The sequence below is a fragment of the Chiloscyllium plagiosum genome, unplaced genomic scaffold (assembly GCF_037043375.1).
Source record: "Chiloscyllium plagiosum isolate Xiang-an unplaced genomic scaffold, Cpla_swu_hap1 HiC_scaffold_5, whole genome shotgun sequence".
In the NCBI taxonomy this organism is placed as follows: domain Eukaryota; kingdom Metazoa; phylum Chordata; class Chondrichthyes; order Orectolobiformes; family Hemiscylliidae; genus Chiloscyllium; species Chiloscyllium plagiosum.
The window spans coordinates 138,078,567-138,102,672 of NW_028270143.1; the positions used below are offsets into that span (position 1 = coordinate 138,078,567).

At 58.0% G+C, this 24,106-nt stretch overlaps 1 protein-coding gene across 4 annotated transcripts in view; it reads left to right on the forward strand.

The window, feature by feature from the left end:
- The window catches only part of LOC148150047 (microtubule-actin cross-linking factor 1, isoforms 6/7-like), a 332,243-nt gene that overhangs the window by 217,053 nt on the left and 91,084 nt on the right, over nt 1-24,106 (forward strand). For all 4 annotated transcript variants that reach the window (XM_087987754.1, XM_087987755.1, XM_087987756.1 and 1 more), the window contains exons 22-24: nt 1,927-2,052; nt 11,960-12,103; nt 19,653-19,841. In XM_087987754.1, coding sequence (XP_087843880.1) covers nt 1,927-2,052; nt 11,960-12,103; nt 19,653-19,841 — 459 coding nt within the window. The remainder of the gene's footprint in view (nt 1-1,926; nt 2,053-11,959; nt 12,104-19,652; nt 19,842-24,106) is intronic.

Consider the following 24,106-nt stretch of genomic DNA (forward strand, 5'->3'; position numbering starts at 1 on the left):
TATTCCAACTCTCTGCCTCCTGTCTGCCAATCAGTTTTCTATCCATGTTAGTACATTATCTCTGATACCATGAGCTTTAATCTCTTGGGTGGAACCTTGTCAAAGTCCAGATACATAACATCTACTGATTTCCTCTTGTCCACTTGACTGGTCACATCCTCAAAAATTCCAGAAGATTTGTCAATCATGATTTCCCTTTAGTGAATCCATACCAACTAGCACCGATTCTGTTACTGCTTTCCAAATGCTCAGTTATTACATCCTTAATGATTGACTCCAGCATTCTCCCCACCACTGATGTCAGGCTAACTGGTCTATAATTCCCCACTTTCTCTCCCCCTTCCTTTTTAAAGAGTGGAGTACATTAGCTACCCTCCAATCCATTGGAACTCTTCCACAGTCTATAAATGTTGGAAAATAATTACCAATGCATCTGCTATTTCTCGGGCCACTTCCTTAAGTATTCTGGGATACAGAGTATCAGGCCCTGGAGACTTATTGGATTTTAATCCCATCAATTTCCCCAAAACCAATTCCTGACTAATAGGATTTCCTTCAGTTCCTCCTTCAGGCTTGAGCCTCTGTCCCCTTGTAGTTCTGGAAAGTTATTTGGGTCCTCCTTAATGAAGACAGATCCAAAGTATCTGTTGAACTGGCTCTGTCATCTCTTTATTGTCCATTATGAATTCACCTGATGCCACCTGCAAGGAACCTACATCTCTCTTCACCAGTCTTTTTCTTTTCACGTTTTTATAGAAGCTTTTGCCATTGATTTTCTGCAGCTTACCTTCGTATTCTACCTTCCCTTTCCAAATTAAACCCTTGGTCCTCCCTCCTCCTGCTGAATTTTAAATTTCTCCCAGTACATGTTTGGCAGCAGTTTCTGACCTTGTTAGCGATGGGTGAGCCACCTTCCCTGTTTTACTCTGACACCAGACTCTGGTGTACCACTGTTGCAGTTAATCTGTGTGTTCTTTAACTATCTGCCATTGCCCATCCACTAGCAACCCCTGAAGGATCCTGGCCAGTTTATTCTTGCCAATCCATGCCTCATACCATCAAAGTTCGCTTTCTTTAAGTTCAGGACCCTAGGTTCAGCTTTAATTGTGTCACTCTCCACCTTAATGAAGAATTCTACCACATTATGATCACTGTTCCCAAAGGATCTCACACCACAGCGTTGCTAATTAATCCTCTCTCATTACATAACACCCAGTCTAGGGTGGCCAGCTCTCTGGTCAGTTCCTTGACATATTGGTCACAGAAACCATCCATCATACATTCCAGGGAATCCTCCACCATCACATTGATTGAACTGACAAACTGGTAGCAATATGTAGATTGAAGTCACCCATAATAACTGCTGTAACCTTACTGCATACATCTCTACTTTCCTGCTAGATATAATCCCCAATATTACACCAACAGCTGGTCTGTACACAACTCCCACTAACGTCTTTATCCCTTTAGAGTTCTGCAGCTCCACCCATTGTATAGGCTAATGTCCTCAGTTACTATTGTGTTAATCTCCTCCTTAACCAGCCACACTACCTCACCCCTTTCTGTCTGTCTTTCCTGAAAAGTGAATAAACCTGGTTGTCCAGTTCCCAGCCTTGGTCACCCTGGAGCCAGGTCTCTGTGATCCCAATTGCATTATATTTATTAATAGCTGTTTGCACAGTTAATTCATCAACTTTATTACAAATACTCTCCTGGATGGGAGGCAGCCAGGGGATTACCGGATGAATTTGTAATCGACACATTCACGGGCAGAGTGAGACATTAACACAGAGCTGGCAGAGCCTCCTGGTGACTGGGAGAGCCAGGCACAGAGCCACGCTGGAATTCTGCAGTTGTATTTTAAGTGTTTTCCAAAGCTTGACCAGTTGTTCTCTATGAAACTGAATCCACATTCTCTGCTGTTAGGCTGAGCATTTTCAGTCCTTGGTTCAGACTTTGTTGGGTCACTTGACACAGACCGAGAGGAAGCTGACAGATGGACAGATCCTGCAGGAGCAGGAAGCTCTGCTGGAACTTAAACACCAGCACCAGGTGGGTTAGATCGAGGGGATGGTACAGAGAGAGGGAACAGGGCAGCACCGAGAGGGAGGATTGGGATGCAGTGAAGAGGCAGGGGAAGAGGCTGGGAAGTGGAGGGGGAGAAGAGAGGGAGAGGGAGGGAGGGAGGTGGGGGTGAGGGGAGAGGGAGGAGGTGGGGGTGAGGGGAGAGGGAGGGAGGTGGGGGTAAGGGAAGAGGGAGGTAGGGGAGTGAGGGGCGAGGGAGGGAAGTGGGGGGGTGAGGGGAGAGGGAGGGAGGTGGAGGGTGAGGGGAGAGGGAGGGAGGTGGGGGTAAGGGAAGAGGGAGGTGGGGTGTAAGGGGAGAGGGAGGTGGGGGGGTGAGGCGAGAGCAGGGGAGGTGGGGGGCGAGGGGAGAGGGAGGGAGGTGGGGGTAAGGGGAGAGGGAGGTAGGGGGTGAGGGGAGAGGGAGGTAGGGGGTGAGGGGAGAGGGAGGGAGGTGGGGGGTGAGGGGAGAGGGAGGTGGGGGGTAAGGGGAGAGGGAGGGAGGTGGGGGGGTAAGGTGAGAGGGAAGGAGGTGGGGGTAAGGGGAGAGGGAGGGAGGTGGGGGTAAGAGGAGAGGGAGGTGGGGGGTAAGGGGAGAGGGAGGGAGGTGGGGGTGAGGGGAGGGAGAGGGAGGTGGGGGGTGAGGGGAGGGAGAGGGAGGTGGGGGATGAGGGGAGGGAGAGGGAGGTGGGGGAGTGAGGTGAGACGGAGGGAGGTGGGGGGTGAGGGCAGAGGGAGGTGGGGGTGAGGGGAGGGAGAGGGAGGTGGGGGAGTGAGGGAGGTGGGGGAGTGAGGGGAGAGGGAGGGAGGTGGGGGAGTGAGGGGAGAGGGAGGGAGGTGGGGGGTGAGGGGAGAGGGAGGGAGGTGGGGATGAGGGGAGAGGGAGTAAGGTGGGTGGGTGAGGGGAGGTTGGAGGGTGAGGGGAGTGGGAGGTTGGAGGGTGAGAGGAGAGGGAGGTGGGGGATGAGGGGAGAGGAAAGTGAGGGGAGAGGGAGGTGGCGGATGAGGGGAGAGGGAAGTGGGGGGTAAGGGGAGAGGGAGGTGGGGGGTTGAGGGGAGAGGGAGGGAGGTGGAGAGGTGAGGGGAGAGGGAGGGAGGTGGGGAGAGGGAGGGAGGTGGGGGTGAGGGGAGAGGGAGGGAGGTGGGGGAGAGGGAGGGAGGTGGGGGGTGAGGGGAGAGGGAGGGAGGTGGGAGTAAGGGGAGAGGGAGGTAGGGGGAAAGGGGAGTGGGAGGTGGGGGGTAAGGGGTGAGGGAGGAGGGTTGGGGGGTGAGGGGAGAGAGAGGGAGGTTGGAGGGTGAGGGGAGAGGGAGGTGGGGGGGGTGAGGGGAGAGGGAAGGAGGTGGGGGGGGTGAGGGGAGAGGGAAGGAGGTGGGGGTAAGGGGAGAGGGAGGTGGGGTGAGGGGAGAGGGAGGGTGGTGGGGATGAGGGGAGAGGGAGGTGGGAGGGTGAGGGGAGAGGGAGGGAGGTTGGGGGGTGAGGGGAGAGGGAGGGAGGTGGGGGTAAGAGGAGAGGGAGGTGGGGGGGTAAGGGGAGAGGGAGGGAGGTGGGGGTAAGGGGAGAGGGAGGTGGGGGGATGAGGGGAGGGAGAGGGAGGTGGGGGAGTGAGGTGAGACGGAGGGAGGTGGGGGGTGAGGGCAGAGGGAGGTGGGGGGTGAGGGGAGGGAGAGGGAGGTGGGGGAGTGAGGGGGGAGGGAGGGAGGTGGGGGAGTGAGGGGAGAGGGAGGGAGGTGGGGGAGTGAGGGGAGAGGGAGGGAGGTGGGGGGTGAGGGGAGAGGGAGGGAGGTGGGGATAAGGGGAGAGGGAGTATGGTGGGGGGGTGAGGGGAGGTTGGAGGGTGAGGGGAGTGGGAGGTTGGAGGGTGAGAGGAGAGGGAGGTGGGGGGGTGAGGGGAGAGGAAAGTGGGGGGTGAGGGGAGAGGGAGGTGGGGGATGAGGGAGAGGGAAGTGGGGGTAAGGGGAGAGGGAGGTGGGGGATGAGGGGAGAGGGAAGTGGGGGGTAAGGGGAGAGGGAGGTGGGGGGTTGAGGGGAGAGGGAGGGAGGTGGGGGAGAGGGAGGAAGTGGGGGGGTGAGGGGAGAGGGAGGGAGGTGGGAGTAAGGGGAGAGGGAGGTAGGGGGAAAGGGGAGTGGGAGGTGGGGGGTAAGGGGTGAGGGAGGAGGGTTGGGGGGTGAGGGGAGAGAGAGGGAGGTTGGAGGGTGAGGGGAGAGGGAGGTGGGGGGGTGAGGGGAGAGGGAAGGAGGTGGGGGGTGAGGGGAGAGGGAGGGAGGTGGGGGAGAGGGAGGGAGGTGGGGGGGGTGAGGGGAGAGAGAGGGAGGTTGGAGGGTGAGGGGGAGAGGGAGGTGGGGGGGTGAGGGGAGAGGGAAGGAGGTGGGGGTAAGGGGAGAGGGAAGGAGGTGGGGGGGTGAGGGGAGAGGGAAGGAGGTGGGGGGGTGAGGGGAGAGGGAAGGAGGTGGCGAGGTGAGGGGAGAGGGAGGGAGTTGGGGTGAGGGGAGAGGGGTGGTGGGGGGGTGAGGGGAGAGGGAGGGAAGTGGGGGTAAGGTGAGAGGGAAGTGGGGGGGGTGAGGGGAGAGGGAGGGAATGGGGGTAAGGGGAGAGAGATGTGGGGGGGTGAAGGGAGAGGGAGAGAGGTGGGGGTAAGGGGAGAGGGAGGTGGGGTGAGGGGAGCGGGAGGGTGGTGGGGATGAGGGGAGAGGGAGGTGGGAGGGTGAGGGGAGAGGGAGGGAGGTTGGGGGGTGAGGGGAGAGGGAGGGAGGTGGGGGGGTGAGGGGAATGGGAGCGAGGTGGGGGTAAGGGGAGTGGGAGGTGAGGGGTAAGGGGTGAGGGAGGAGGGTTGGGGTGAGGGGAGGGTAAGGGGAGAGAGTGGGAGTTTGGAGGGTGAGGGGAGAGGGAGGTGGGGTGGTGAGGGGACAGGGAAGGAGGTGGCGGGGTGAGGGGAGAGGGAAGGAGGTGGCGAGGTGAGGGGAGAGGGAGGGAGTTGGGGGTGAGGGGAGAGGGAGGGAGGTGGGGGTGAGGGGAGAGGGAGGGAGGTGGGGGTAAGGGAAGAGGGAGGTAGGGGAGTGAGGGGCGAGGGAGGGAAGTGGGGGGGTGAGGGGAGAGGGAGGGAGGTGGAGGGTGAGGGGAGAGGGAGGGAGGTGGGGGTAAGGGAAGAGGGAGGTGGGGTGTAAGGGGAGAGGGAGGTGGGGGGGTGAGGCGAGAGCAGGGGAGGTGGGGGGCGAGGGGAGAGGGAGGGAGGTGGGGGTAAGGGGAGAGGGAGGTAGGGGGTGAGGGGAGAGGGAGGTAGGGGGGTGAGGGGAGGAGGGAGGGAGGTGGGGGGTGAGGGGAGAGGGAGGTGGGGGTAAGGGGAGAGGGAGGGAGGTGGGGGGGTAAGGTGAGAGGGAAGGAGGTGGGGGTAAGGGGAGAGGGAGGGAGGTGGGGGTAAGAGGAGAGGGAGGTGGGGGGTAAGGGGAGAGGGGAGGGAGGTGGGGGTGAGGGGAGGGAGAGGGAGGTGGGGGGTGAGGGGAGGGAGAGGGAGGTGGGGGATGAGGGGAGGGAGAGGGAGGTGGGGGAGTGAGGTGAGACGGAGGGAGGTGGGGGGTGAGGGCAGAGGGAGGTGGGGGGTGAGGGGAGGGAGAGGGAGGTGGGGGAGTGAGGGAGGTGGGGGAGTGAGGGGAGAGGGAGGGAGGTGGGGGAGTGAGGGGAGAGGGAGGGAGGTGGGGGGTGAGGGGAGAGGGAGGGAGGTGGGGATGAGGGGAGAGGGAGTAAGGTGGGTGGGTGAGGGGAGGTTGGAGGGTGAGGGGAGTGGGAGGTTGGAGGGTGAGAGGAGAGGGAGGTGGGGGATGAGGGGAGAGGAAAGTGAGGGGAGAGGGAGGTGGCGGATGAGGGGAGAGGGAAGTGGGGGGTAAGGGGAGAGGGAGGTGGGGGGTTGAGGGAGAGGGAGGGAGGTGGAGAGGTGAGGGGAGAGGGAGGGAGGTGGGGGAGAGGGAGGGAGGTGGGGGTGAGGGGAGAGGGAGGGAGGTGGGGGAGAGGGAGGGAGGTGGGGGGTGAGGGGAGAGGGAGGGAGGTGGGAGTAAGGGGAGAGGGAGGTAGGGGGAAAGGGGAGTGGGAGGTGGGGGGTAAGGGGTGAGGGAGGAGGGTTGGGGGGTGAGGGGAGAGAGAGGGAGGTTGGAGGGTGAGGGGAGAGGGAGGTGGGGGGGTGAGGGGAGAGGGAAGGAGGTGGGGGGGTGAGGGGAGAGGGAAGGAGGTGGGGGGGTGAGGGGAGAGGGAAGGAGGTGGGGGGGTGAGGGGAGAGGGAAGGAGGTGGGGGGGTGAGGGGAGAGGGAAGGAGGTGGGGGGGTGAGGGGAGAGGGAAGGAGGTGGCGAGGTGAGGGGAGAGGGAGGGAGTTGGGGTGAGGGGAGAGGGTGGTGGGGGGGGTGAGGGGAGAGGGAGGGAAGTGGGGGTAAGGGGAGAGGGAAGTGGGGGGTTGAGGGGAGAGGGAGGGAATGGGGGTAAGGGGAGAGAGATGTGGGGGGGGTGAAGGGAGAGGGAGAGAGGTGGGGGTAAGGGGAGAGGGAGGTGGGGTGAGGGGAGAGGGAGGGAGGTGGGGATGAGGGGAGAGGGAGGTGGGAGGGTGAGGGGAGAGGGAGGGAGGTGGGGGGGTGAGGGGAATGGGAGGGAGGTGGGGGTAAGAGGAGAGGGAGGTGGGGGGTAAGGGGAGAGGGAGGGAGGTGGGGGGTAAGGGGAGAGGGAGGGAGGTGGGGGTAGAGGAGAGGGAGGTGGGGGGTAAGGGGAGAGGGAGGGAGGTGGGGGTAAGGGGAGAGGGAGGTGGGGGATGAGGGGAGGGAGAGGGAGGTGGGGGAGTGAGGTGAGACGGAGGGAGGTGGGGGGTGAGGGCAGAGGGAGGTGGGGGGTGAGGGGAGGGAGAGGGAGGTGGGGGAGTGAGGGGGGAGGGAGGGAGGTGGGGGAGTGAGGGGAGAGGGAGGGAGGTGGGGGTGAGGGGAGAGGGAGGGAGGTGGGGATAAGGGGAGAGGGAGTAAGGTGGGGGGGTGAGGGGAGGTTGGAGGGTGAGGGGAGTGGGAGGTTGGAGGGTGAGAGGAGAGGGAGGTGGGGGGGTGAGGGGAGAGGAAAGTGGGGGGGTGAGGGGAGAGGGAGGTGGGGGATGAGGGGAGAGGGAAGTGGGGGGTAAGGGGAGAGGGAGGTGGGGGATGAGGGGAGAGGGAAGTGGGGGGTTGAGGGGAGAGGGAGGGAGGTGGGGAGGTGAGGGGAGAGGGAGGTGGGGGGTTGAGGGGAGAGGGAGGGAGGTGGGGAGGTGAGGGGAGAGGGAGGGAGGTGGGGGAGAGGGAGGGAAGTGGGGGGGTGAGGGGAGAGGGAGGGAGGTGGGAGTAAGGGGAGAGGGAGGTAGGGGGAAAGGGGAGTGGGAGGTGGGGGGTAAGGGGTGAGGGAGGAGGGTTGGGTGGTGAGGGAGAGAGAGGGAGGTTGGAGGGTGAGGGGAGAGGGAGGTGGGTGGGTGAGGGGAGAGGGAAGGAGGTGGGGGGGTGAGGGGAGAGGGGGGGAGGTGGGGGAGAGGGAGGGAGGTGGGGGGGTGAGGGAGAGAGAGGGAGGTTGGAGGGTGAGGGGAGAGGGAGGTGGGGGGGTGAGGGGAGAGGGAAGGAGGTGGGGGTGAGGGGAGAGGGAAGGAGGTGGGGGGGTGGGGGAGAAGAGGGAAGGAGGTGGGGGGGTGAGGGGAGAGGGAAGGAGGTGGCGAGGTGAGGGGAGAGGGAGGGAGTTGGGGTGAGGGGAGAGGGTGGTGGGGGGGTGAGGGGAGAGGGAGGGAAGTGGGGGTAAGGTGAGAGGGAAGTGGGGGGGTGAGGGGAGAGGGAGGGAATGGGGGTAAGGGGAGAGAGATGTGGGGGGGGTGAAGGGAGAGGGAGAGAGGTGGGGTAAGGGGAGAGGGAGGTGGGGTGAGGGGAGCGGGAGGGTGGTGGGGATGAGGGGAGAGGGAGGTGGGAGGGTGAGGGGAGAGGGAGGGAGGTGGGGGGGGTGAGGGGAGAGGGGAGGGAGGTGGGGGGGTGAGGGGAATGGGAGCGAGGTGGGGTAAGGGGAGTGGGAGGTGAGGGGTAAGGGGTGAGGGAGGAGGGTTGGGGGTGAGGGGAGGGTAAGGGGAGAGAGTGGGAGTTTGGAGGGTGAGGGGGAGAGGGAGGTGGGGTGGTGAGGGGACAGGGAAGGAGGTGGCGGGGTGAGGGGAGAGGGAAGGAAGTGGGGGGGTGAGGGGAGAGGGAAGGAGGTGGCGAGGTGAGGGGAGAGGGAGGGAGTTGGGGTGAGGGGAGAGGGTGGTGGGGGGGTGAGAGGAGAGGGAGGGAAGTGGGGGTAAGGGGAGAGGGAAGTGGGGGGGTGAGGGGAGAGGGAGGGAATGGGGGTAAGGGGAGAGAGATGTGGGGGGTGAAGGGAGAGGGACAGAGGTGGGGGTAAGGGGAGAGGGAGGTAGGGTGAGGGGAGAGGGAGGGAGGTGGGGATGAGGGGAGAGGGAGGTGGGAGGGTGAGGGGAGAGGGAGGGAAGTGGGGGTAAGGGGAGAGGGAAGTGGGGTGGTGAGGGGAGAGGGAGGGAAGTGGGGGTAAGGGGGGAGAGAGGTGGGGGGGTGAGGGGAGGGGAGAGAGGTGGGGGTGAGGGGAGAGGGAGAGAGGTGGGGACGAGGGGAGAGGGAGAGAGGTGGGGGCAAGGGGAGAGGGAGGTGGGGGGGTGAAGGGTGAGGGAGGGAGCTGGGGGGGTGAGGGGATGGTGAGGGGAGAGGGAGGGAGGTTGGAGGGTGAGGGCAAAGGGAGATAGGGGGTGAGGGGTGAGAGAGGGAGGGAGGTGGAGATGAGGGGAGAGGGAGGGAGGTGGGGGTGAGGGGAGAGGGAGGTGGGGGGTGAGGGGAGAGGGAGGGCGGTGGGGGTAAGGAGAGAGGGAGGGTGGAGGGTAAGGGGAGAGGAAGGTGGGGGCGTGAGGGGAGAGGGAGGGAGTTGGGGATGAGGGGAGAGGGAAGCAGGTGGGGGTGAGTGGAGGGAGGGAGGTGGAGGGGTGAGGGGGAGGGAGGGAGGTGAGGGTGAGGGAGGTAGGGAGGTGAGGGAGGTGGGGGTGAGGGGGAGAGGGAGGTGGGGGAGAGGGAGGTGGGGGTGAGGGGGTGAGGGAGGTGGGGATGAGGGGGAGAGGGAGGTGGGGGTGTGGGGGAGAGGGAGGTGGGGTGTGGGGGAGAGGGAGGTGAGGGTGAGGGGAGAGGGAGGGAGGTGGGGGGGTGAGCAGAGAGGGAGGGAGGTGGGGGGGTGAGGGGAGAGGGAGGGAGGTGGGGGTAAGGGGAGAGGGAGGTGGGGGGGTAAGGGGAGAGGGAGGTGGGGGAGTAAGGGGAGACGGAGGTGGGGGTAAGTGGAGAGGGAAGGAGGTGGGGGTAAGGGGAGAGGGAGGTGGGGCGGTGAGGGGAGAGGGAGGTGGGGGGGGTGAGGGGAGAGGGAGGTGGGGGTTGAGGGGAGAGGGAGGATGTGGGGGTAAGGGGAGAGGGAGGGAGGTGGGGGTAAGGGGAGAGGGAGGTGGGGCATTGAGGGGAGAGGGAGGTGGGGGTTGAGGGGAGAGAGAGGTGGGGGGGTGAGGGGAGAGGGAGGGAGGTGGGGGGTGAGGGGAGAGGGAGGGAGGTGGGGGTAAGGGGAGAGGGAGGGAGGTGGGGGTAAGGGGAGAGGGAGGTGGGGCGGTGAGGGGAGAGGGAGGTGGGGGTTGAGGGGAGAGGGAGGGATGTGGGGTGGGGTGAGGGGAGAGGGAGGGAAGTGGGCATAAGGGAAGAGGGAGTTGAGGGGTAAGGGGAGAGGGAGGTGGGGGGGATGAGGGGAGAGGGAGGGAGGTGGGGGTAAGGGGAGAGGGAGGTGGGGGGCTGAGGGGAGAGGGAGGGAGGTGGGGGGTGAGGGGAGAGGGAGGGAGGTGGGGGGTGAGGGGAGGGGGAGGTGGGGAGGTAAGGGGAGAGGGAGGTGAGGGGAGAGGGAGGGAGGTGGGGGCGTGAGGGGAGAGGGAGGGAGGTGGGGGTAAGGGGAGAGGGAGGGAGGTGGGCATAAGGGAAGAGGGAGTTGGGGGGTAAGGGGAGAGGGAGTTGGGGGGGCGAGGGGAGAGGGAAGGAGGTAGGGATAAGGGGAGAGGGAGGTGGGGGGTAAGGGGAGAGGGAGGGAGGTGGGGGTAAGGGGAGAGGGAGGTGGGGGGTGAGGGGAGGGAGAGGGAGGTGGGGAGTGAGGTGAGATGGAGGGAGGTGGGGGTGAGGGCAGAGGGAGGGAGGTGGGGGATGAGGGGAGAGGGAGGGAGGTGGGGATGAGGGAGAGGGAGTAAGGTGGGGGGTGAGGGGAGGTTGGAGGGTGAGGGGAGAGGGAGGTTGGAGGGTGAGGGGAGAGGGAGGGAGGTGGGAGGAGAGGGAGGGAGGTGGGGGAGAGGGAGGGAGGAGGAGGTGGGGGAGAGGGAGGGAGGAGGGAGGTGGGGGAGAGGGACGGAGGTGGGGGGTGGGGCGAGAGGGAGGGAGTTGGGGTGTGAGGGGAGAGGGAGGGAGGTGGGGGGTGAGGGGAATGGGAGGGAGGTGGGGGTAAGGGGAGTGGGAGGTGAGGGATAAGGGGTGAGGGAGGAGGGTTGGGGGTGAGGGGAGGGTAAGGGGAGAGAGAGGGAGGTTGGAGGGTGAGGGGAGAGGGAGGTGGGGGGGTGAGGGGACAGGGAAGGAGGTGGCGGGGTGAGGGGAGAGGGGGGGTGAGGGGAGAAGGTGGGGGGGTGAGGGGAGAGGGAGGGAAGTGGGGGTAAGGGGAGAGGGAAGTGGGGGGGTGAGGGGAGAGGGAGGGAAGTGGGGGTAAGGGGGGAGAGAGGTGGGGGGGTGAGGGGAGAGGGAGAGAGGTGGGGGCGAGGGGAGAGGGAGAGAGGTGGGGGCAAGGGGAGAGGGAGGTGGGGGGGTGAGGGGAGAGGGAGGGAGGTGGGGATGAGGGGAGAGGGAGGTGGGAGGGTGAGGGGAGAGGGAGGGAGGTTGGGAGTGAGGGGAGAGGGAGCTGGGGGTTGAGGGGATGGTGAGGGGAGAGGGAGGGAGGTTGGGGACGAGGGCAAAGGGAGATGGGGGTGAGGGCAGAGGGAGGGAGGTGGAGATGAGGGGAGAGGGAGGGAGGTGGGGGTGAGGGGAGAGGGAGGTGGGGGATGAGGGGGGAGGGAGGGAGGTGGGGGTAAGGGGAGAGGGAGGGAGGTGGGGGTGAGGGGAGAGGGAGGTGGGGGTAAGGAGAGAGGGAGGGTGGAGGGTAAGGGGAGAGCTAGGTGGGGGCGTGAGGGGAGAGGGAGGGAGTTGGGGGTGAGGGGAGAGGGAGGGAGTTGGGGATGAGGGGAGAGGGAGGCAGGTGGGGATGAGGGGAGAGGGAGGGAGGTGGAGGGGTGAGGAGAGAGGGAGGTAGGGAGGTGAGGGTGAGGGAGGTGGGAGGTGAGGGGGAGAGGGAGGTGGGGGTGAGGGGGAGAGGGAGGTGGGGGTGAGGGGAGAGGGAGGGAGGTGGGGGTGAGGGGAGAGGGAGGGAGGTGAGGGTGAGGGAGGTGGGAGGTGGGGGTGAGGGGGAGAGGGAGGTGGGGGTGAGGGGGAGAGGGAGGGAGGTAGGGAGGTGAGGGTGAGGGAGGTGGGAGGTGGGGGTGAGGGGGAGAGGGAGGGAGATGGAGGGTAAGGGGAAAGGGAGAGAGGTTGGGGGTGAGGGGAGAGGGAGGGAGGTGGGGGTGAGGGGAGAGGGAGGGAGGTAGGGAGGTGAGGGTGAGGGAGGTGGGAGGTGGGGGTGAGGGGGAGAGGGAGGGAGATGGAGGGTAAGGGGAAAGGGAGAGAGGTTGGGGGTGAGGGGAGAGGGAGGGAAGCAGAGAGTGATGGGGAGGGAGGGAAGAGGGTGGTGTAAATTAGTGGGGAGTAGGGAAGGGTGAGCAGGATGGAGGGAGCTGATGTTCTGATATCTGTTTCAGGAGGCCGTTGACAGTCTGGAGCATGAGTATCCAGCTCTGGAGTCTGTCATTGCCCTTGGGAATGAGATCCTGACTTCCTGTAATCCGGAATCAGTCAGCATCATCCAATCCTGGATCAACATGGTACAAACACGATGGGATGAGGTGAGTCCGAAGCATGGTGCAAGATTGAGTTTTTCCAGAGCAGCACTTCCTCGTCAGAGACCGTCAAACAGGAGAAATGTAAGATGCGGGTGCCCTCTTCCGACTACTTTTTTTCTGGGTGGCTCAGTGGTTAGCACTGCTGTCTCACAGCGCCATAGACCCGGGTTCAATTCCCACCTCAGGCAACTGTCTGTGTGGAGTTTGCACATTCTCCCCATGTCTGCGTGGGTTTTCTCCCACAATCCAAAAATATGCAGGTCAGGTGAATTGGCCACGTTAAATTGCCCGTAGTGTTAGGTGAAGGGGTAAGTGTAGGGGAATGGGTCTGGGTGGTTTGCTCTTTGGAGGGTCGGTGTGGACTTGTTGGGCCGAAGGGCCTGTTTCCACATTGTAAGTAATCTAAAAACTAAAAGCAAGAGGAGGCCATTCAGCCCCTGAAGGCCTGCTACCTCATTTCATAGTCATAGAGACTGATAGAGTATTACAGCATGGAGACAGGTCCTTTGGTCCAAATTGGTCTATGCTGACCAAAATGTCTGCCCTCCATAACCCCATTTCCCTGCACTTGGCTCATATCCTTCTAATCCTTTCCTATCCATGTATTTGTCTAAATGCCTTTTAAATGTTATTAATGTTTATGCCTCCACCACTTCTGCTGGCAGCTGATTCCATATGCACATCACCGTGTGTGTAAGAAAGTTGCCTCTCAGGTTCCCTTTTATGTCGTCTTGTCCTCCATTCTCCAACCCTGGGAAAAAGACTTAGTGCATTTACCCTGTCCATGCCTCTCATAATCTTATACACCTCTAAAAAGTTCCCCCTCAGTCTCCCATGCTCAAAAAAACACATTCTAGCTTGTTCAACCTCTCCCTAAAACTCAGACCATGGAGTCCAGACAATATCCTTGTAAATTTCTTCTGTATTCTTTCTAGGTTAGTGACGTCCTTCCTACAACAAGGTGACCAAAACTGAACACAATACTCCAAGCGTGGTCTCACCAACATCCTGGATAACAGCAACATAACTTCCCAACTTCTATACTCAATGACCTGACTGATGAGGGCCAGTGTGCCAAAAGCCTTCATCATTGCCCTGTCCACCTGGGACACCACTTTCAGAGAACTGTGAACCTGAACTCCAAGGTCCCTCTGTTCCATGACACTCCTTAAGGCCCTACCATTCACCGTGAAATTCCTACCTTGATTTGACTTTCCAAAATGCAAGACCACACACTTATCCATACTAAACTCCATAAACTCCCCAGCTGGTCAAGGTCTTGCTGCAATTTCTGATAACCTTCCTCACTGTCCACAATGCTGCTTAGTTTAGAGTCAACAGCAAATTAATGAATGCCTTGGACATTCTCATCCAAATCATTGATATAGGTAACAAACAGCAATGGACCCAACACTGACCCCTGAGGTACTCCACTACTCACAAGCCTCCAGTCTGACAAGCATCCTTCCACTATTACCCTCTGCGTCCTACCATCAAACCAATTGGGTATCCAATTTGCCAGCTGACCCTGGATTCCATAAGGTCTAACCTTCCAGAGCTACCTGCCTTGTGGAACCTTAAAAGGCCTGACTGAAATTCAGCACTAGGTCTACCGCCCCACCCTCATCAATCTTCCTGGTCACTTTATCAAAGAACTCTAACAACTTTGTGAGGCATTTAATATGATTATGACTGATTTCATCTCAGCCTCAACTCCACTAACCTGCCCACTCTCCATAACCCTCAAACACACCACTGTTGAAAATCACCTCAGACACTGAGGCAGTCTGTGTTCAAATGCAACAAGGTCTGGACAATATCCAGGCTTGGGCTGACAAATGACAAGTAATGTTCACACCACTCAAATGCCAGGCTATGACCATCACCAATAAGAGACAATCTAATCATCTCCCCTTGACATTCAATGGTGTCACCATCACTGAATTCCCTACTACCAACATCCTTGGGGTTACATTGGCCAGAAGCTCAACTGGACTCACCACATAAATATAAGAGAAAATTATTGCAGTTCCTCGAGTCTATACTGAAAACAATAAAATCACAGCAGGTCAGGCAGCATCCATGCAGAGAGATCAAGCTAGTGTTTCGAGTCTAGATGACCCTTCATTCGAAAGTCATCCATTCCCAAAATGACATCTTGCTGTCTTTCCATGGATGCTGCCTGACTTGCTGTGACTTTCATCATTTTTTGTTTTCACTACATAAAGATAGAGTAGGTCAGAGGCTGGGAATACTACAGCAAATAATTCACCTCCTGACTCCCCAAAGCCTGTCCATCATCTCCAAGGCACAAGTCAGGAATGTGATGGAATACTGTTGGGTGTGTCTTGCTGGAAAAGCACAGCAGGTCAGGCAGCATCTGAAGAGCAGGAGAATCAGAGCCCTTTATCAGATGGAATACTCCCCATTTGCCCTGGATGGGGGCAGCTCCAACAACACTCAAGCTTGACACCATCCAGGACAAAGCAGCCACTTGATTGGCACCACATCCACAAGCATCCCCTCCCTCCACCACCGACACTCAGTAGCATCAGTGCGTATTATCTACAAGATGCACTGCAAAAATTTACCAAAGACCCTCAGACAGCACCTTCCAAACCCAGAACCACTTCCATCTGGAAAGACAATAGCAGCAGAACACCACCCCCTGCAGGCTCCCCTCCACTGCCCACCCTATCTTGGAAATATATTGCTGGTCCTTCACTGTCACCGGGTCAGAATCCTGGAATTCCCTCACTAAGGGACATTGTGGGTCTACCTACAGCACATGGACTGCAGCGGTTCAAGAAAACAGCTCACCCCAACCTTCTCAAGGGGCAATTAGGGACGGGCAATGAATATGACCCAGCCAGTGACACTCATGTCCCTCAAGTGGAAAAAAAAGGTTGGGATCCAAGGACCAAACCCAGTGGCACTACACTAGTTAAACCCTGCTAACCAAAGTAACCCTACTAACCAGACTAACCCTGCTAACTAAATCCTGCTAACCAGACCCATTTATCTTGACTTGCTGCTTTCTGTTGGTTAATAAATTATACTTAGCTCAAATTTGTTAAGTATGTCCAGGATATCTTTCTCAATCAATTTGGAGATGGTCCAAATTGAAGAGATGGGGCAAAACCTGACCTCCAGTTGGGAAATAAAGCAGACAAATGACTGAGGTGTTAATGGGGATGCACTTTGGGACCAGTGACCATACTTCTTTTAGTTTTAAATTAGTTACAGAAAAGGATAAGTCCAGCCCACAAGTTAAAGTTCTAAATTGCGGCAAGGTCAATTTTAATGGTCTTAGTCAGGAACTTTCAAAAGTTGATCGGTGGAGGCTGTTTTCGGGTAAAGGGACATCTAGCAAGTGGAAGGGTTTAAAAAGTGAGATAATGAGAGTTCAGGGACAGCATGTTCCTGTTAGTGTGAAGGACAAAATTGGCAAGAGTAGGGAACTCCGGATGACTAGAAACATTGAGGTTCTGGTCAAGAAAAATTAGGAGGTATATGTCAGATATAGACAGCTGGGATCAAGTGACTCCCTCAGTATATTGGGCATGTAACAGCGCACTTGGGAGCATAGGCTGTCAGGGAAGGATGTCGAGGAAATGTGGAACTTTTTCAAGGAACAGATACGACGTGTCCTTGATATGTATGTACCTGTCAGGCAGGAAAGAAATGGTCGTGTGAGGGAACCTTGGTTGATGAGGGAGGTTGAATGTCTTGTAAGGAGGAAGAAGGAGGCTTACATAAGGTTGAGGAAACAGGGTTCAGACAGAGCAGTGGAGGGATACAGGATAGCCAGAAGGGACCTGAAGAAAGGGATTAGGAGAGCTAAGAGGGGGCATGAAAAATCTTTGGCGGGTAGGATCAAGGATAACCCCTAGGCATTTTATGCGTATGTGAGAAACATGAGAATGATGAGAACGAGGGTAGGTCCGATCAAGGACAGTAGTGGGAGACTGTGTATTGAGTCGGAAGAGTTGGGGGAGGTCTTGATTGAGTACATTTCTTCAGTATTTACAAACGAGAGGGACTGTATTGTTGAAGAGGAGAGTGTGAAACGGACTGGTAAGCTAGAGGAGATACTTGTTAGGAAGGAAGACGTGTTGGGCATTTTGAACAACTTAAGGATAGACAAGTCCCCCAGGCCTGACGGGATATATCCTAGGATTATGTGGGAAGCAAGAGAGGAAATTGCAGTACCGTTGGCAATGATCTTTTCGTCTTCACTGTCAACGGGGGTGGTACCAGGGGACTGGAGAGTGGTGAATGTTGTGCCCCTGTCCAAAAAAGGGAATAGGGATAACCCCGGGAATTACAGGCCAGTTAGTCTTACTTCGGTCGTAGGCAAAGTAATGGAAAGGGTACTGAGGGATAGGATTTATGAGTATCTGGAAAGACACTGCTTGATTAGGGACAGCCAGCACGGATTTGTGAGGGGTAGGTCTTGCCTTACAAGTCTATTGAATTCTTTGAGGAGGTGACCAAGCATGTGGATGAGGGTAGAGCAGTGGATGTAGTGTACATGGATTTTAGAAAGGCATTTGATAAGGTTCGAGGAGAAAGTGAGGTCTGCAGATGCTGGAGATCAGAGCTGGAAATGTGTTGCTGGAAAAGCGCAGCAGGTCAGGCAGCATCCAGGAAACAGGAGGATCGACGTTTCGGGCATAAGCCCTTCTTCAGGAATCCACTCAGGTGGATGGAGCTTGTAAGAGGGCCTATGGTGTATTAGCGTTCATTAGCAGAGGGATTGAATTCAAGAGTCGTGAGGTGATGTTGCAGCTGTACAGGACCACGGTAAGGCCACATTTGGAGTACTGTGTGCAGTTCTGGTCGCCTCATTTTAAGAAAGATGTGGAAGCTTTGGAGAGGGTGCAGAGGAGATTTACCAGGATGTTGCCTGGAATGGAGAATAGGTCGTACGAGGAAAGGTTGAGAGTGCTAGGCCTTTTCTCATTGGAACGGCGAAGGTTGAGGGGTGACTTGATAGAGGTTTATAAGATGATCAGAGGAATTGATAGAGTAGACAGAAACTTTTTCCCTGGGTACAACAGAGTGTTATAAGGGGACATAAATTTAAGGTGAAGGGTGGAAGGTATAGGGGAGATGTCAGGGGTGGGTTCTTTACCCAGAGAGTGGTGGGGGCATGGAATGCGCTGCCTGTGGGAGTGGTAGAGTCAGAATCTTTGGTGACCTTTAAGCAGCAATTGGATAGGTACATGGATGGGTGCTTAAGCTAGGACAAATGTTCGGCACAACATCGTGGGCCGAATGGCCTGTTCTGTGCTGTATTGTTCTATGTTCTATGTTCTACTTCAGATGGAAATCAGGAGGGCAAAAAGGGAACATCACGTAGTTTTGGCAGATAAGGTAAAGGAGAATGCAGAGAGTTTCTACAAGTATGTTAAGGGCACAAGAGTAATGAGGGAGAGAATAGGGCCCCTTAAAGATCAATGAGGCAGTCTATGAGTGAAGTCACAGGAGATAGGTAAGAGCCTAAATGAATATTTCTCATCAGTGTGCTACAAGGATTGGTGCTAGATTCATTGTTGTTCATCATTTGTACAATGACTTGGATGAGAATGTAGGAGGAACGGTTAGTAAGTTTGGGGACGACACTGAAATTGGTGGTGTAGTGGACAGGTTGTCTAAGAATACAACATCTTGATCAACTGGGCCAAGGAATGATGGATGGAGTTTAATTCAGATAAATGCAAGGTGTTGCATTTTGGTAGGGCAAGCTGGAGCAGGTCTTACACAGTTCATGGCAGGGCTCTGGGGAATGGTGTTGAACAAGGTGTATGGCATCACAGGGAGACAGGCTGATGAAGCAGCCTTCATTGGTCAGAGGGCTGAGTACAAGACATTGATTTGGACTACTGCATACAATTCTGGTCACCCTGCTACATGAAGGATATTATTAAACTGGAAAGCAAGGATGTTCTTGAATGGGCTGGGACTTGTATTGAGGTGACTTTACAGAGGTTTATGATTAGATTCCCTAGTGTGGAAACAGGCCCTTCGACCCAACCAGTCTACACTGACCCTCTGAAGAGTAACCCCCCCAGTCCCATTTCCCTCTGACTAATGCACCTAACACTATGGGCAATTTAGCCTGGCCAATTCACCTGGCCTGCACATCTTTGGACTGTGGGAGGAAACCCACGCAGACACGGGGAGAATGTGCAAGCTCCACACAGACAGTCACCTGAGGCTGGGATCAAACCTGGGACCCTAGTGCTGTGAGGCAGCAGTGCTAACCACTGAGCTACTGTGCTGCCCGTTTACAAAAATCACGAGGAGCATGGATAGCTGAATTACCAAGGTCTTTTCTCCATGGTAAAGGTAGTCAAAAAGTAGACGGAATAGGTTTAAGGGGAGGAAAGATTTAAAAGGGATCTGAGTGGCAACGTTTTCACACAGAGGGTGGTGTGTGTATGGAGTGAGCTGCCAGAGGAAGTGGTGTAGGCTAGTACAATTAGAACATTTAAAAGTCATTTGGACAGGTACATGAATTGGAAAGGTTTAGAGGGATATGGGCCAAATGCAGACAAATCCGACTAGTTGAGTTGAGGAAACCTGGTCAGCATGGACACGTTGAACCGAAGGGTCTGTTTCTGTGCTGTATGACTAAGCAAACCCAAGCACTTAACTAAGTGAAGTAATTTCGAAGGGTTACTTTGTGAAACAATGTTTGAAAGTTCACAATGGTCATCTGGTGATCCCTTTTATAAAACATCCAGGTATCTCCACAGAACTTGAAATTCTTTATTCTTTCATTTGTTGTTGGCGTCGCTGTTTGAGCTGTCAGTTACTGCCCTTCACTAATTACCCTTGAACTGGTGGCCTGATTGGGCATTTCAGGGGGCAGTTAAAAATCAAACACATTGCTGTCAATATGGAGTCATATGTACACCATGTACACACTGGACAATGATAGCAACATAGGAGTAGGCCATTCAGCCTACTAAGTCTGCCCTGGCTGTGATGGAGCCAGCGTAGGCCAGCACAGTGGCTCAGTGGTTAGCACTGCGGCCTCACAGCACCAGGGACCCAGGTTCAATTCCAACCTTGGGCAACACTCTGTGTGGAGTTTGCACATTCTCCCCATGTCTGTGTGGGTTTCCTCCCACAGTCCAAAGCTGTCAGGTTAGGGTGGATTGACCATGGGAAATGCAGAGATAAAGGGTAAGGGTAGTCTGTTATTTGAAGGGTCAGTATGGATTTGAGGGGCTGAATGGCCTGCTTCCACATTGTAGGGACTCTATGATTCGGACATTCAGTGTGATCCTGGCTGGTTGAACATTTCAATATCTTTGGTCACCTTCACAGAGACCAGATTTATCTTCCAGGTTTATTAATTAATGTTAACTTCAATGTTTTGATTTTGTTGGATTTGAAAACAAATCTTTGAAAACAAAGGGCTTTGAATTAATTGTCTCGTGATCATCACATTACACCACAATCCCACCCCCCTCATTTTATCACAATTCCATTTTCCAACACTTTGTTAAATCTATGTGTGTCTCTGGTTGTGTTGCAGGTCAGGAGCTGGGCCAGTTGCCAGGGAGATCGAGTGGAAGCAGCAATGTTGTCCCTTCATTTGGAGCAACAGGATTTGCAGCATCTACAGGAATGGCTGGAGGAAACAGCTGAGTCACTGAGTCGGAGAGACCAGGAGGCTCTCTCCGAAAATATTGGGCAGCTGGAGGAGCTGCTAACCGAGCACTCAGTGAGGACACCCCCCACCCCCATTAACCCAGCACTCAGTGAGGACACCCCCCCCATTAAACCCAGCACTCAGTGAGGACACCCCCAACCCCCATTAACCCAGCACTCAGTGAGGACACCCCCCCCATTAAACCCAGCACTCAGTGAGGACACCCCCCACCCCCATTAACACAGCACTCAGTGAGGACACCCCCCACCCCCATTAACCCAGCACTCAGCGAGGACACCCCCCACCACCATTAACCCAGCACTCAGTGAGGACACCCCCCCCCCCCCATTAACCCAGCACTCAGTGAGGACACCCCCCCCCCATTAACTCAGCACTCAGTGAGGACACCCCTCACCCCCATTAACCCAACACTCAGTGAGGACACCTCCCCCCCATTAACCCAGCACTCAGTGAGGACACCCCCCACCCCCATTAATCCAGCACTCAGTGAGGACACCCCCCCCCCATTAACCCAGCACTCAGTGAGGACACCCCCCACCACCATTAACCCAGCACTCAGTGAGGACACCCCCCCCATTAACCCAGCACTCAGTGAGGACACCACCCCCATTAACCCAGCACTCAGTGAAGACACCTCCCCCCCATTAACCCAGCACTCAGTGAGGACAACCCCGACCCCCATTAACCCAGCACTCAGTGAGGACACCCCCCACCCCCATTAACCCAGCACTCAGTGAGGACACCCCCCCACCCCCATTAACCCAGCACTCAGTGAGGACACCCCCCCCCATTAACCCAGCACTCAGTGAGGACACCCCCCACCCCCATTAACCCAGCACTCAGTGAGGACACCACCCCCATTAACCCAGCACTCAGTGAGGACACCCCCCCCCATTAATCCAGCACTCAGTGAGGACACCCCCCGCCATTAACCCAGCACTCAGTGAGGACACCCCCCACCACCATTAATCCAGCACTCAGTGAGGGCACCCCCCACCCCCATTAACCCAGCACTCAGTGAGGACACCCCCCCCCATTAAACCCAGCACTCAGTGAGGACACCCCCCACCCCCATTAACACAGCACTCAGTGAGGACACCCCCCACCCCCATTAACCCAGCACTCAGCGAGGACACCCCCCACCACCATTAACCCAGCACTCAGTGAGGACACCCCCCACCCCCATTAACCCAGCACTCAGTGAGGACACCCCCCGCCATTAACCCAGCACTCAGTGAGGACCCCAACCCCCATTAACCCAGCACTCAGTGAGGACACCCCCCCTCCCCCCCACCCCCATTAACCCAGCACTCAGTGAGGACACTCCCCCCCCCATTAACCCAGCACTCAGTGAGGACACCCCCCCCCATTAACCCAGCACTCAGTGAGGACACCCCCCCCTCCCCCCCACCCCCATTAACCCAGCACTCAGTGAGGACACCCCCCCATTAACCCAGCACTCAGTGAGGACACCCCCCCATTAACCCAGCACTCAGTAAGGACCTTCCCCCCCCATTAACCCAGCACTCAGTGAGGACAACCCCCCCATTAACCCAGCACTCAGTGAGGACCCCACCCCCCCATTAACCCAGCACTCAGTGAGGACCCCACCCCCCCATTAACCCAGCACTCAGTGAGGACACCCCTCCCCATTAACCAAGCTCTCAGTGAGGACAACCCCCTCTATTAACCAAGCTCTCAGTGAGGACAACCCCCTCTATTAACCCAGCACTCAGTGAGGACACCCCCCACCCCCATTAACCCAGCACTCAGTGAGGACAACCCCCTCTATTAACCCAGCACTCAGTGAGGACACCCCCCACCCCCATTAACCCAGCCCTCAGTGAGGACACCCCCCCATTAACACAGCACTCAGTGAGGACCCCACCCCCCATTAACCCAGCACTCAGTGAGGACACCCCTCCTCCCCCTCCCCCCACTAACCCAGCACTCAGTGAGGACACCCCCCACCCCCATTAACCCAGCACTCAGTGAGGACACCCCTCACCCCCATTAACCCAACACTCAGTGAGGACACCTCCCCCCCATTAACCCAGCACTCAGTGAGGACACCCCCCACCCCCATTAATCCAGCACTCAGTGAGGACACCCCCCCCCCCATTAACCCAGCACTCAGTGAGGACACCCCCCACCCCCATTAACCCAGCACTCAGTGAGGACACCCCCCCCCATTAACCCAGCACTCAGTGAGGACACCCCCCCCCCCCCATTAACCCAGCACTCAGTGAGGACACCACCCCCATTAACGCAGCACTCAGTGAGGAGACCCCCCACCCCCATTAATCCAGCACTCAGTGAGGACACCCCCCCCCATTAACCCAGCACTCAGTGAGGACACCCCCCACCACCATTAATCCAGCACTCAGTGAGGGCACCCCCCACCCCCATTAACCCAGCACTCAGTGAGGACCCCCCCCCACCCCATTAACCCAGCACTCAGTGAGGACACCCCCCACCCCCATTAACCAGCACTCAGTGAGGACCCCCCCATTAACCCAGCACTCAGTGAGGACACCCCGCCCATTAACCCAGCACTCAGTGAGGACACCCCCCACCCCCATTAACCCAGCACTGAGTGAGGACACCCCCCCTCCCCCCCACCCCTATTAACCCAGCACACAGTGAGGACACCCCACACCCCCATTAACCCAGCACTCAGTGAGGACACCCCCCCCCATTAACCCAGCACTCAGTGAGGACAGCCCCCCCCATTAACCCAGCACTCAGTGAGGACACCCCGCCCATTAACCCAGCACTCAGTGAGGACACCCCCTCTCCATTAGCCCAGCACTCGGTGAGGACACCCCCCCTCCCCCCCACCCCCATTAACCCAGCACTCAGTGAGGACACCCCCCACCCCCATTAACCCAGCACTCAGTGAGGACACCCCACCCCCATTAACCCAGCACTCGGTGAGGACACCCCCCCTCCCCCCCACCCCCATTAACCCAGCACTCAGTGAGGACACCCCCCACCCCCATTAACCCAGCACTCAGTGAGGACACCCCACCGCCATTAACCCAGCACTCAGTGAGGACACACCCCTCCATTAACCCAGCACTCAGTGAGGACACCCCCACTCCCCCCACCCCCATTAACCCAGCACTCAGTGAGGACACCCCCCTCCCCCCCCACCCCCATTAACCCAGCACTCAGTGAGGACACCCCCCCCCATTAACCCAGCACTCAGTGAGGACACCCCCGCCTCCCCCCACCCCCATTAACCCAGCACTCAGTGAGGACACCCCCCCCCCCACCATTAACCCAGCACTCAGTGAGGACACCCCCCCTCCCACCCACCCCCATTAACCCAGCACTCAGTGAGGACACTCCCCCCCGCCCCCCCCCCATTAACCCAGCACTCAGTGAGGACACCCCCCCCCCTTACCCAGCACTCAGTGAGGACACCCCCCCCCCTTACCCAGCACTCAGTGAGGACACCACCCCCCCCATTAACCCAGCACTCAGTGAGGACACCCCCCCTCCCCCCACCCCCATTAACCCAGCACTCAGTGAGGACACCCCCCTCCCCCCCACCCCCATTAACCCAGCACACAGTGAGGACACCCCCCCCCATTAACCCAGCACTCAGTGAGGACACCCCTCCTCCCCCCACCCCCATTAACCCAGCACTCAGTGAGGACACCCCCCCGCCATTAACCCAGCACTCAGTGAGGACCCCAACCCCCATTAACCCAGCACTCAGTGAGGACACCCCCCCTCCCCCCCACCCCCATTAACCCAGCACTCAGTGAGGACACTCCCCCCCCCATTAACCCAGCACTCAGTGAGGACACCCCCCCCCATTAACCCAGCACTCAGTGAGGACACCCCCCCCTCCCCCCCACCCCCATTAACCCAGCACTCAGTGAGGACACCCCCCCATTAACCCAGCAGTCAGTAAGGACCTCCCCCCCCATTAACCCAGCACTCAGTGAGGACAACCCCCCCATTAACCCAGCACTCAGTGAGGACCCCACCCCCCCATTAACCCAGCACTCAGTGAGGACCCCACCCCCCCATTAACCCAGCACTCAGTAAGGACACCCCTCCCCATTAACCAAGCTCTCAGTGAGGACAACCCCCTCTATTAACCAAGCTCTCAGTGAGGACAACCCCCTCTATTAACCCAGCACTCAGTGAGGACACCCCCCACCCCCATTAACCCAGCACTCAGTGAGGACAACCCCCTCTATTAACCCAGCACTCAGTGAGGACACCCCCCACCCCCATTAACCCAGCACTCAGTGAGGACACCCCCCCATTAACACAGCACTCAGTGAGGACCCCACCCC